The sequence below is a fragment of the Telopea speciosissima genome, chromosome 9 (assembly GCF_018873765.1).
Source record: "Telopea speciosissima isolate NSW1024214 ecotype Mountain lineage chromosome 9, Tspe_v1, whole genome shotgun sequence".
Lineage (NCBI taxonomy): Eukaryota > Viridiplantae > Streptophyta > Magnoliopsida > Proteales > Proteaceae > Telopea > Telopea speciosissima.
The window spans coordinates 10,909,698-10,924,161 of NC_057924.1; the positions used below are offsets into that span (position 1 = coordinate 10,909,698).

Below are 14,464 nucleotides of genomic sequence, written 5' to 3' on the forward strand. Positions count from 1 at the left end.
TCGTGGGCTTGAGATGGGAAAATCCTCCATATCTCAGACCTTTTCCATCTCTCCCATGCACTGATGATTTTGGCAACCTGACCACTGTCAAATTTTGAAATCTATCCCAACTATACGACCTTTAATTAAACGAGAAACAATAGAAAACTCAAATGTTAATTCCAAGCATCAATTTTCCATCCATGGTCTACAAGTAGAATGCCACTGTCAAAATTTAGATAAATGTATGACAATATCTGTACTCCCGATTGATGATTCTATGAACTCGACTGTCCTGGGCTTTCTTGATGCATTATTCCTCCATAACACTGGAAATTTGAGAGCACTGTTACAGATATAGCCCTTCCCTTTCCATTTCTGTTGATACAAATGGCTCCAAAATCAACTAACTATAAACATGAAAGAAGGGAGAAGGCAATGTGTCATCTGTATCTAACAGATCTCAATTTTAACATTGGAAAGGGAAAAGCAATAAAAGATAGTAAACTGCAGGTGATACCTCTTTATAGTACTACAGAGGTCTATTCACTCTCCTCATCATCAAACTTGATCTTCTTTGGAGCAGGCTGAATGCTGCCCACCTGTGTAATAATAGACCGCATGTAAAAAGGCAGAAATACTTTGGAATCGCTGAAACTCTACTCTTAAGAGTTAAAAAGTAAGCTTTACATCGCAACACAATCAACCTAAAATTCACTTAAGTATTTATGTTTATATCTTCACTGATCTGAAACTGGTGTGACCTCATTGGAGAGCTAAATTTGAGCAAAGTTAATGTTTGGATGCCTTTATGACTGTTGATTACAAGGTCTACAGACCAATACATTGACTAGGCTAAGTGATGTTTTCCCTTTGTCATCCTTCAGAGAAAAGGGCCAAATTACAGACTCATGAACGACAAAGATGGTATTAGAACCATATTTTTGGTAATCACACAAACCACATGCCAATCCCTATAGGGTATTAGAACCATATTGATCCGATGCAAACTTAGGAAATCCAGGTCACAGAACCTTGCAGATACATGAATATTCTTGTTAAGCAAACCCTGAAACAGATAGCCTTAGAGCTAAACTCAGACAACTAGCTTCTGAACACACATGAAGGGGGACACAAAGTGAAGGGGAAGACCCTCACCCAGAGGCAGTATGGGCTGGTCGAAAAGGGAGCTCCAGGCTAAACACCCATGGAAAGGGAAGAGCCGGCAACAGAGGAAGGGAGAGGGGGTGTGGGGAGTAGATGGGGGCCCAGATGGTGGAAGCACCACACCTGGACACCTAACCATGGTGGGGAGGGGGGGTGCAAGGACTCAGGTGGGGGGTGTGGACTCAGTTATATTATTTCTCTGTTTGTTGGTTTCTATTCCTATCCTACAATTCTGGCTAACTTTGAGGTTTATTAGCCCTAAATCCTTTAAGCCCCTAGAAACCCCATCGCCAATAGCAATCTTTTTATTTTTTCAAGTTTAATGCCAGCTCACTAAATTTTGGCATCGAGTCAACATGTCATGGCTGGTATTGGAAAAATTAATTTATGAATTTATCTCATACCAGGGCAGTAGGCGACAGAACACACAAAAAGAATACTTACAATTTCTGGGCATTCATATTCAATTCCAGCAGCCTCTATCTTCTTTTTCCGCTTCTGGTTTCGTTTCAGAATCCTTTCCACCAACTTTTTATGTTCTTCCACTGTTCTTTCCTGAACATATATCAGAATAATGCATTATTAGCACAAGAACAAAAGGACAACCTCCATAAAGCATGTTGTCAAATTCATGCTTAAGCTACCTTGTTATGGCGCTTTCGCTCAATTTGCGTCCAGTTTAATGGCTTATATATACTATTAGCACCATTCCATCTGCAAAAGGATGACAACACAATCACATACCTGACCGTCAAAACTAACCCACATGTATGAGAGAGCAATTTAATATTTGAAGGTAACTTGTTACCCAGCATCAGAGATCAACTACCAGTGGTTTCCAATAAGTCTGCTACAATAGAAGGTAAAACAGATTTAAACATCTTGTCTTTCACAAGTTGTTTTCCATGAACACTGCACAAAAGCCCTTGAAGCTTTAACCCTATGTTCCTAGAAATTAAAAATTTTTCCTTCCCCTTTTTGGTTGATTAATGCTCGTTAAGATGTTAAACACAATGTTTGAAGCAAAAAGAAACACATTATCAATGTACATTTATGCATATTGAACCTTAACTCTATTTTTTAAAATATAAATAAATCTTCCTGTACCACTAAAAGAATAAATGGGAAAACAATGAAGAAAGCAAAACTTCCTAGTACTATCTATCCAATTAAAGTTCACACCTATATGGTTTTGTAATGCAACCGTGGTTCTAAAACCCTAGTTTTGGGTTGCTATGGCCCCACAAAACAATAAAATTCCAGACATAAAGAAGCAGTGGCAATTCTGCAATCATGTTGCAAGTTCAGAACCCGGAACCCTTTAGGAAGGAACAAACAAAGTCAGGGAGAGGATGGGTATTAAATTTAAAAGAAAAGGACGTGACTGGAATTTAACTAAGGGAAAAAAACAAAATTAAGTTATGAAAGCAAGGGCTTCATGTGAATAGTCAAAGTTGTCCTTGTAAATATGAAGACTTGGTGTCTTCTTCTTCCTCACATTGAAACAACGAAAAGAAACCAGCGGTAAGCCAGTCACGATTCGAAAATGAAACCTCTCTCGTTTGTGACTCGTTCAACCTGAAATTTTAGGGACAAGATCTGTGCTACTAGTCCTCCCAAATATGACGAGTACTAAGTTGGAAGAACAAGCAGAAGCAGTGAAGGAACCAGAATGGACTGAAATCAGGTCAGGCACTAAGGTTCTGACCAGATGTGGGTTTCCTGTGGAATCTCACAGCAGAGGCAGCTTTTGGACCTGAGCTCCTAACGTTTGAATTGCCCTAGGGGAGGAAGCTTAATCCTATAGTCTGAGAGAGAAGGATCAAAGAAGATTGATCCAACCAAGTAGGGCTGCAAGTGATGACCAGAAACAAAACAGGGAAGAAGAGAAAAGAGATTAGATCGTACCTGAGATTGAAAGGAGATGGAAGAAAACGAGAGAATCGATAATCGACCAGCCTGGTCACTGACTCGTAACCCACAAAACGTGAACATAAACTCACTTTCGAATTTCAGTCAATAATCTCTGCATAACTGTTGAGTTTACAATCATAATATAAAGAGAGAGAAAGACTCTAACTCAAAACTTCATGCCTGAAACTACTCAAATAAAGAGCTACTGTCCTACGTATCTAACTACCCTAATATGGAAAAAAAATAAAGTGCAAATTACAAATAACCCGACCAACACATATTGGACCAGAATCCCAATTTGAACCTAGCTGGTCTCGGTCTGGGTTTCCAGATTGGCTAATGTCGGTCCAGCCATGGACATGCAACTGCATCATTTTATGATAAATGTGAGGTCATATTATTGCACAGAGGAAATGCCATCTATTCTTCAAGAACCAAGACCAGGTAAATAACATGATGTACAAGATTTTTCGAGAAAGATTGCTTTCTAGTTTGACCAAATGAGGAGAATCATGATTCATGACATCAAACCCTAGTGATACAAAAGCATAAGAAGCTGTCGAATAAAATGTTAGCGTTATTTCATCCAGATCATCAAATCCCTTTCTGAAACCATACTCCACCAAATACTCATAGAAAAACCTCTTCAGGATCTGTTTGGATCCTATAAAATTGCTGAGTTGTATGCTTCTACAATGGATCTGATGGAAATTGGCCTCATTGGAATCTCCCTGATCCATCTTCCAAAACCAAAAGAAATTCAAACCCCCACCTTAATTTGAGGAGTTTAACAACCATAGAAGCATAGGAATCATCTACAGCAGGTGAAATCTACTCAGCCAGTTAAATGCTAAATCTTCTCTCAAATTATCAAACCCCTGAGCAAAAATCTCAAGTGCTTACAATACCAATTTTTCAGAGGCTTCATTGCAAAAGCGATTGAACAAATTCTCTCTTCTCTTCAATTTCCCATGAGATGGACATTACAGCTGGCTGGCTGCCTTCGTTATCACTAGAGATATGTAATACCAAATGTCATCTATACTTCCCCAAAGACCAGCTTCACTGCTTATTTAATTCCATCAAATACCTTTTTCAGCTACTAACACTATCAATTGGCAGCCAAAACCTCTTCTTCAGGATCAGTAATTATCCACCCAGCTAGCTACTGCCCATGTCATAATTTTTTTCTCTCCACATAAAATGTAACTGACACCCCCATGGAGCATAGCATCTAAGATCAGCCAGTACAATGCTAAATCTTCTCCGAAATTATTAAACCACCTGAGCAAAAATATCAAGTACCTACAATACCAATTTTTCAGAGGCTTCATTGCATAAGCGATTGAACAAATTCTCTCTTCTCTTCAATTTCCCATGAGATGGACATTACGGCTGGCTGGCTGCATTTGGTATCACTAGAGATATGTAATACCAAATGTCATTTATATTTCCCCAAAGGCCAGCTTCACTGCTTATCTAATTCCATCAAATACCTTTTTCAGCTACTAACACTATCAATTGGCAGCCAAAACCTCTCCTTCAGGATCAGTAATTATCCACCCAGCTAGCCACTGCCCATGTCATTATTTTTTCTCTCCAAATAAAATGTAACTGACACCCCCATGGAGCAGTATGATAGCATCCAAGATCAACTAAACACAATCCTTACCTTCCCCCCCCCCCCCCCAAAAAAAAAACCAGTGGTAGATTTCACCCAATTTTAGTATTGGCTTTTATATATTTAGATTTCTTCAAACTATGAAAAGTTTCCTCAACAGCCCACTGAAATAAGCTTATCTCAATGGCCCAAATATCTGCCATGTAGCTGATCGGATGAGTCCCAAATTTTGTGGAAGGGTAGACCCCAATATCTCCTACCTACATGTCATGTTTCAACCCAAAAGATATTGCCAAGTGGCCAAATTAAGCTTTGAAAATCTAGGGAATAGAGGAGGTGCATGGGCATACACAGACGGCTGAAAAATACAAAGATAAATGCCAATAAATGATACATCCTGACACGTAGCTAATCTTGAAGGGAGGAAGACAATAGGAGGACAGAATGCAAAGGGCAAGAGAGGAGTTTGAGGAGGAAGAGCGAGAGAGACACCCAACAGCAGCAGGGGTTGACTCTGTTGACTCTGATAGTGATTACATGCTTGCTGATTTCAAGACAGAGGCAAAGAGGAGACAATTCCAGCAGGCTCAGGCAGCGAGCCAAGACTCACATCAGGTGGAGAGGGTCAGGAGAGAAGAGATGGGGAAAGGAGCTGGTCCTCTGGCTCTAGAGCAGCTGAACTAGAGGCAAGGCCCGCAGGGGAGAAGAGGAGTAACAGAGGCAGGGGGGAGCTGCCTTCCAGGAGATCATAGTGTGAGGGCACCCCCACCACCAGTAGTCCAGTACCACAAGATCCTCTGCTATTTAGAACTTAGGATAGCAGACAAGTCTTGGGTGACTGGAAAGGGAAACTTGATGATGCCTTTTTGAAGTTCTACTTTAATAGCATCCAAGCTAATGTTGCTCAGGGACCATACTACTAGGCTATGCTTGACATTACAGGGAAGGCTGGCCCAGCAGTGAAGGGGTCCACTTCATATGAATTAATGAATGTCTATTTGCCCCATCAAAAGAAGGAGATGGAAGATTACATTGATACATTGAAGTGGACATGGGAGAACAATGGAGTGACTGTGATGTGTGATGGTTGGACTAGACCTACTAGATAGTCCATCATGAACTTCATGGTCTACTACGATGGTAAGACTGTTTCTGAAATCTATGCATGCATCCAAGGAGAAAAAGGATGCAACGCATATTTATAAGTTGTTGAAAGATGTTGTACAGGAGGCAGAGGTACAGAACATTGTCCAAGTGGTCACGGACAACAAGAGCAACTTTAAAAAGGTAGGTGAGAAATTGATGTACAGTAGCATTACGCCAATACCACCGCTTTTGGACACCATTTGCAATCCATTGCATTGACCTCATGCTTAAGGACATGGGGAAGAGATCCATGGTAGCAGGTATGGTCGAGCGGGCAAGACAAGTGACCACATTGTCTACTGTTATACAAACCGTTGTTAGAAAGAGAGAAAATAATGACTTAGATTCATTGATAGGTAAGCCCCTCTATCATACCTCTATTTATAATAGAGGGGAAAGTTACAAAGGGACTGAAATAGACATAATTACCCCTAACTAGCTGATTCTATAAGAGCAACAACTTAATCCGAATATCATAAGAATAAATCTACCCCAAAAGGGTCAGAATACCCCCCACGGTATTCTAGATTACATATTCCAACACTCCCCCTCAAACTGGATCCTCCTCCTTTACTTACATGTATAATCCAGCTTGAGAGGGAGTGTAGGAATATGTAATCCAGAATACCGTGGGGGTATTTTGGTCCTTTTGGAGTAGATTTATTCTTATGATATTCGGATTAAGTTGTTGCTTTTATAGAGTTAGCTAGTTAGGGGTAATTATGTCTATTTCAGTCCCTTTGTAACTTTCCCCTCTATTATGAATAGACGGGCTTACCTATCAATGAATCTAAGTCATTATTTTCTCTCATTCTCTCTTTCTAACACACGGTTCTGCTAACATGGTATCAGAGCAGGTCTGATCTAGGTTAGAAAGAGAGAATGAGAGAAAATAATGACTTAGATTCATTGATAGGTATGCCCCTCTATTATAAATAGAGGGGAAAGTTACAAAGGGACTGAAATAGACATAATTACCCCTAACTAGCTGACTCTATAAGAGCAGCAACTTAATCCGAATATCATAAGAATAAATCTACCACAAAAGGACCAGAATACCCCCACAGTATTCTGGATTACATATTCCAACATCTACAACCAAATATACGCTTTACGGATGTTGAGGCAGAAGTGTAGTGGAGATTTGGTGAGGTTTGACACTAATTTCAATTTGCCACCAACTACATTACATTGAAGAGTTTGAGGCAAAGATGATTGGTCTGAGGTCCATTGATGCAGTTAAGATTGTCCAATTGGGTCGATTGGGCCTCATCAAACTTCAAACTTTATTTGGTATGCTTTATTCACCTTATTTATAAGAAATTAAAATGAATTGAAATTGTGAAATAGTAGAAGACTTGTCTCGATTTCAAAATTGAAATTGCTTCCTATCAATTTTGTGCTGCTCTAATTAGCATGTGATGAACAGTAGCTAAAAACATGGGTATACTTGTCATTTTACATTTAATAACACTCTACTACTATGTGAGAGAGTATTTCGAGTTTCGACTTGAAACGTAGACACACAGTAGAGGCAGATGGTTAGCCCTTTTCTCTTCAATCCTCTCTCTCCCTCTTTTTCACTGGTTATTGCCACCAGAGGTAGGGAGAAAACGATCTTGCTGCTATGCGGAGCGGCTGTATGTGAGTTGCAGGGGTTTATGGTGCGCGGGCTTGCAGATGGGGTTGGTTTTGTTGGGCAATTGGCAGGGGTAGCAGCGGTTGAAGAAGGTTGCAACAATGGGGCCTGGGCAATGTTGGGCTCATAATTGTCACAGCGTCTAGGCGATCCAAGGCGTTGGAGAGGGTTCAAAATCAAGGCAACACCAACTGCAGCCAAGGCGCCCAAGGTGCCCAAGTCGACCAAGGCGTCTGGACGACTAGGCGACGCCTTGACAACAATGGCTGAGCTTGGTTGCAATGATGGGGGCTGGGCGATGCTGATGGAGCGGTGCATGGAAGCTAATGTTTGGGGCGTTGGTGCACAGGGGCTGTGGTGAGGCTGATGCGATGAGTTAGTGTGGTGGAGATGTTGCAACGACTAAGGCTAAGTCGCGGGGGATGGATGCTACTGTCTCCAGAACATATCATCATAATCGTGGGTTGCCTGCATGAAACCAATAGAATTATTACAGCAAGCCCATTCTAAGACCATTCTAACTTTAGTGTTTTATGGTCATAGCCTTTCAACTTTGGTGAGGGATTGCGCGTGCAGGAGACTTTTGAGTAATAGCAAGTACTAAGAACATGTATGTTCTTCTCTCCAATGGCCAAATTCACACCCAATCAAGCAAAGGTAAATTTGGCATTATCTTGTTCTGGGTCGCTGTTAGCTTCAATGAACAATGCAATTGTGATTTCTGTGCAAGGTACCATCCCACCCCCTCAAAATAGTTCCCTGACCACCAACACTGATTTTGGAAACCAAAGGGCATCATGCACAGAGACAGACGACGTTAACCCACTCCAAGATGTCAAGTCTTTGCTTGAGTGCAGACTGCTCAAGCCCAACCCTATTACAATCTCATTCCCTTTATGGTTAAGTTTTCAGTCACTGACACTTGCAGGGTAGTAGCAGCAAGGCAGCAGCGGCCAAGGCAACATTGAGAACTCCATCACAATGGAAAAGAGAGAATCTATTCCGACGAATTGAACTACCAAATAGATATCTTTTTTTTTAAATATTTCAGATTTATGCAATCCAAACAATTTCAATTTCTTGACCAAAAATCTATTTATTGACTATTTCATGAAATCAATCCAAAATTGAAATAGAAATCATTCCAAATCCGAAATTGAAATAAAAATCTATTTAATGACTATTTTGAGTTTCTATTTCCTAGCAAGTTTTATTTAGATCTCTCTATTAGCCAAGGAGAGTTTCTATTTTTGTTATTAGGCAATTTATAAATAAAGGTGGAGGCATTCCTAGCCTCCCACAATTTGACAGTCATTGAATGACTGCTTTGTGCATGTGTGTGTGTGTGTGAGAGAGAGAGAGAGAGAGACCCATGCTGTGAGAGACCAACATATCCCTTTCTCTCTTTCTTCTTCCTCTTCTTCTTCTCCATCAGTTCTTAGTTTCTACTTTATTGTTCTGTAATATACCCAACATCTGAGAGACATTCAAAGCTCTGTTATCTACTGCTGAGTTGCTGTTTTGATCCACTGAAGGTTGGTCCATTGAGTTCCATCAGAAACTGCAACTTTCTCCCCGGTGGTTCTTCTATTCTAGTGTTCTAAAGCAGCAGCCCTTAAGCTCTTAAATCTCCAGATCGAATCATCCGCTCCCTATGGTGTGTTGATGACTTGAAGGCAGAATAACCCTGTGGTACTGTGAATCTGTGTTCTTCTGGCTGAGACATTCAAGGATTTATAACTCCACATCCAGCCATCAAATCCAATCCTCCTTGTAGTATGTTAATCCTCCATTCAATGGTCTCCTTCAACTATAGTTTCATAGCCATTCAATTGTTGTTAGGACATCCTTGACCTAGCCCTACATCAATGGGCATAGGAGTGACTCGTTGATTGTATTGTACTATTGCTGACTACGATATATGTGACTCTTTATTACAAACGATGTATGATGCATGAATTACGAAATGTTGTATAATTTGATGTCTATTCATTCCTAATACATATTTAAGTTGTTTACTTGAATTATGTGTTTAGTACTAAACATTGTGGAATAGGCCATACTAGAGAATGTATACAAGGTACACTACCAACCTAGGCTCCGAAGTCAAGCTACCATTTTGGGTGTATTTTTTATAATCTAAGGGTTCCACTATGGTTAGAGGGCCTGAAATTGGGTGTCCTAGAAGTTTCAAGACCTAATTTGGCCATTTGGCCCTTAGAAACCAACAATAGAAGTTTTCAGAAAATAAGTTCAGGTTTTGACCGAAATTTCGGTTTTAGTCGAAACATTTTGGTTTCAAGCTTGGTCGAAACCAGGCTCAAAACTGAAATCTGGAACCTTGATCACCACTGGTAAAATAGATCATGTGATGTAACCTTCATTTTCTTCCACCTAATTTTTCATGTCCATCAAATTGCTTAAAAATATAGCAGTAAAATGAATATCATACAACTTCGGATGAACACGCTCTGGAGGAACAAGGTCGACTTGTAACATGTGTTCAAACATTAGGTAGTTATGCATACTCTCAGCCACAATTTTTGCCACCTGCATGTAACATCGAGTACGTTAGAACAATGACAAGAAATCTGAAAAAAGAATAATAAACATGGCTGAAATAAGTACAACCTCTGGAGACTCAAATTCGATGAAACCAAAGTGCTTCGATTTTCCTGTCTGTCGAACACCAAACCAAAAGAAAGTCAATATTCTGTAACAAACCAAAAATTTGAAAGCATGGAAGTTTGAAAGAATAGTGAAACTCAGCTTGAAGTCATGTTTATGCATCATTTGTAAGAAAGAGAAATATCTTTGCGGATGTCTTAGGTTGCATAAATATGGAAGAACCAACTTAATTGGTACCTCTATATTCATGAGTAGGCGAGTAGCAGAAAATGAGAGTTTTCAATGGGAATAAATGAAAGCAAGTGTTACTGGATTTGTAAGCTTCAACCCACCATTCCTTCACATTGACATCCTCTAATGTTTCCCTTGTATCCAACAAGAAACATTCATGAGTTCACCTTTAAATTAGAATCTTGGTCAGAATGAACAACCTAGTGGAATTTTAATGTTAGTGGCTTAAGCATTCCCGCATTTCCTGCAGCAGAAATTTAGATTAAATCGGGAACCCCATTCCATCGTTTTCCATACTTGCAGGATTTTGCAAGTTAAATTCTGTTGTTCCCAGGATGAGGTAGAAAATCCAACAATCGCCCTCACTGTCGGGGACATATTCTCCAGTTGAATGCAAAAAACTCTTTAGAAACTATATAGTTTAGTATCGTACCTGAAACCTACAACACATGTCCATGTTTTGCAATCAAGTGTTTACCTTAATACCTTATATAGTGAAGAATAGGCATCATCCCCCCAACGGATGTAGCCTTCCATGTTTTGCAATCAAGTGTTTACCTTAATACCTTATATAGTGAAGAATAGGCATCATCCCCCCAACGGATGTAGCCTAACAGCCTAAACATATAAATTCACGTGTTTTAGTATGCTCGTGAGTTTTATGGTGAAGAATAGGCATCATCACCCAACGGATGTAGCCTAACAGCCTAAACATATAAATTCTCATCTTTAGTGTTTGTATGTTTTTCTTAATTTTTCTATTCCACTTTACTGCTAGATGTTATTGAAAGTACAATTGTATACAGAAGTGTTTCACCAGGCCTTTCCTGGATGTTAAAGAGTTCTGAAATGAAGCATCTCGTAGCGGCCTCGTTGTCAACAATTACAAACTGAGCAGATTCTTCCATGATATGTGCTCATACCAATACAAAAAAAAGAATAATAATAAAATCTACAGTTTTCGACTACATAGTCTAGAACACACACGTAAGATAAAAAAAAATAACCTGATGCCTCATCTAATAGAAACAGTCATGCAAACATTCATGTCATAACTAGAAAAAATACTCTATAAAGGGACATGGACAGATCGACAGACATTTTCTTCTCCCCATTTTTGGCACTAGAAGATCATCAAACCAAAGGATATCAATGGAAGTGCATATTGAAACAACTAAAATGTACTAATTGCACAAAAGCTAAAATATTTACCCAACATCACGAAGATTGATTTTGAATCCTGAAGATACGTATATACAAAATATATTCACCCAAAAAAACAGATAAATAAAGGAGAAAGTTAGGGATTGATAAATTTTTAAGTAGAACCTTCTTGTTCCGTGAAATCCTTAGTCTCTTGATTGTACCAAACTGCTTAAAGAACCCTGCAAAAAAAAATTATCTAGTTAAAGAGAAATAGAAGCAATGAGACTCCAGTACACCACATCAAACCAGGCAAAATTTCGCAGAAATTTCAAATATTTCAAACTCCCCAAGACAACATACAAAACGTCGAAACCCAAAACAGACAATGTTTCAACCTAAATTTAAAAATTTTCAGTTATTTCGTTTTGGAATCTCGCTCATTTCGGTCAAAGAAATACACCGTTTCATTAAAATTTCGGTTATTTAGGTAATTCTGTTTCAGTATTTCACTCATTTCGGCCATTTTGGCCTTTTGCACCCCAAAATGGCCAAGCAAAACTCAGAGAAAAAAAAATATAATGTTTCTACGAATTTCAGTATTTCGGCGAAAAGAAATGATTTTTCGAACTATGCATCAAACATATCACCTAAAATACAATATCTCACATAAAATACAATGTAATTCCTCAAATCAAATTAAAGAAGAAACAAAACTGTACCTTCCATTTCCTTCTCATAAAAACCATGAGGTATCCGGCCAATATATAAGACCTTGGCATTATTATCAACTGGTGCTTGATCAGGCAATTTCCGCCCAGGACCGCCCTCTAATGGCTTCATATTTCAAACAGGGGGAAAAAAATAATAATAGTAGTTTAGAATCAATAAAATTAGAACAGAAAAAAAGTTCTTCAACACAGACAATGGCCAAAAAAAGACATACCAAGAAATCAGCATCTTCACTTTTTTTACTAGAAACACGTAACTGAGACGAAGCCTTCTTTATTTTCTTCACCATATCCTTCTTTGCTTTGGCACGCATCTTCCTACAACCAATTTACAAGGGGGGGGAAAAATGATTTTTACAGTCTTTCACATGAGAGCTTAAGGGAACAGTGAGAGAAATACAGTTTTCACAAGTGAATATAATCAAAACCTGCAACAGAAACTAACCATCTCCAGAGGAACGAAGAATGGAGAGACGGCAGAAACAACAATAAATAATGCAAACGAACAAAAAAAAAAAAGAGAAGAGGTTCTTACCTTCCTGTTCCTATTAACGCCTCTCCCCTCCTTTGCGGACACTTTTTATCAGTTCCGAAGCAGCAAGAAAGCAGGAAAAGAAAAGGAACAGAGGGAGGTGATGTAGTTTTAAGAGTTAAAGAAGGGGAAGCTGTAGCCCTACAATGTACAGGCGGACCGAGAGGGAGGCAAACGGCTCGTTTTGGTTCAGTTCAAATACAATGTAGAGACCAAACCGAACCGATAATAGGAACACGGGCTTTAAACCAAAATCGCTTTTACTTGGTTCGATCGGTTCGGTTTCAGTTTTGTATTCGGTTTCTTAGTGGGTTTTAATTTGGTTCCAAATTCGATTTAGATCCTATTTTAAGTGTTTGTGTCTACTTTTTACATCTTCACCGATAAAAACCCATATTTGTTAGGATCATAGTCCACCAAACATTTTCTAAACACTAAAAAAGAATAGATTTTATCATCCACCTTTGATTGAAAATTTTTAAAAAAATCTAATTTTATCTTGTTCCTTACTCCGTTTGAAAATCTGTAATTCCGTTCAGTTTAACTTTTAGGTATGAAATTGAAATAGAACCGAGCAGACAAAAGATTCCATGTTTTGAAACCAAAAAAGCCAAACCAATTTATTTCGGTTCATCAGGCTTGATTGAGCCACACCAATCCTATCACTTTGCATCGTGACCGTCGATTAGGGAGTCGGGCTTCTATAGGTCAGGCATGGACACGATTATTACCTATCGATAGGTCGGTTGGTTAACAATTTCTAATCGTGCTAGCAATAATTAAGCAAAATGGGCAAGTACAGTAACACTTCCTTAGACCGTCCCAAATCCATTGGGGACACCAGATGGGGATGATCCAGATCCAAAGTTGGGTCTTTGATCCAATAGGATATTTTAGGATTTTATTAATTTATGTTTTAAGATTCTATGTTAAATTTTAATTATTTTTTATTGAAATTGTAGTTAAAATCAAAGTCAGGAAAGAGGTTAGTTGGTTTGGATTTTCTTTATTAATTTAAGGAAAAATAATTTATTACCTAAGAATATCAAAGGAGTAACATTGTTCATACATTTACATGATATATGACCTATTCTAACATTATGAGCTAAAAGATGAGTGTGTTGAATAAGTTATCTATGCTTCTTAATAATAGATACAGATTGAATCTAGGTCATAAGGTCTAAAAATGTCATAAGGATAGCATAAATGCTCCAGGGCCAATGATTATCTTTTATTGCCATAAGACAATCAGTTAATTCTTGCGAATCAATCCAAAGCTCTACTCTTTGACATCCCAAAGAAAGTACTCCGTCGAGCCTTTGCTTGATTCCTCTTGCCTCAACCTCTTCTGGAGTTCCTACATGGTCAAAATCCATATGTATAGAATAAAATTGATGGTTATAAAGAAAAACAACTCCCCAACCCGCCTCATTGGATCCATGCCAGAAACTACCATCAATGATGATGATAATCTGGTTCTTGGTTGGTTAGGACAAGAAAAAGGTTGGGGGTGGTGTGGGATTAGGGTCCTCTGTAGGCACATCTGACGGTCTGCTTGTTGGGCTGCGTGCCCGTGCATTACACACTGTGTCGCGCTACAGAGGAGCTCCACGCTGGTGGTTTGTGTTGGAGGAATAAATGCTCAGGTGATGGGAAATGGAGTAATTTGAGCTCATTAACCCATCTAGTAATCAAGTGGATAACGGTTAAGGGATTAGGTTGAGTGTGTTGGA

At 39.0% G+C, this 14,464-nt stretch overlaps 1 protein-coding gene across 2 annotated transcripts; it reads right to left on the reverse strand.

Moving 5' to 3' along the window:
• Positions 1-152: 152 nt before the first annotated feature.
• LOC122639800 (uncharacterized RNA-binding protein C1827.05c) lies at positions 153-12,791 on the reverse strand. Of its 2 annotated transcripts, XM_043832777.1 has the most exons (10): positions 12,735-12,789; positions 12,415-12,517; positions 12,191-12,305; positions 11,655-11,710; positions 10,098-10,145; positions 9,919-10,016; positions 1,791-1,860; positions 1,591-1,701; positions 500-581; positions 153-357 (listed from the first exon to the last, which is right to left on the reverse strand). In XM_043832777.1, the coding sequence occupies exons 2-9, from the start codon at positions 12,511-12,513 to the stop codon at positions 522-524; spliced, it is 657 nt and encodes a 218-aa protein (XP_043688712.1). In that variant the 5' UTR covers positions 12,514-12,517; positions 12,735-12,789; the 3' UTR covers positions 153-357; positions 500-521. The 2 variants fall into 2 exon arrangements, with proteins under 2 accessions (XP_043688712.1, XP_043688713.1); XM_043832778.1 differs by lacking the exon at positions 153-357 and having other exon boundaries at positions 499-581; positions 12,735-12,791.
• Positions 12,792-14,464: the final 1,673 nt, after the last annotated feature.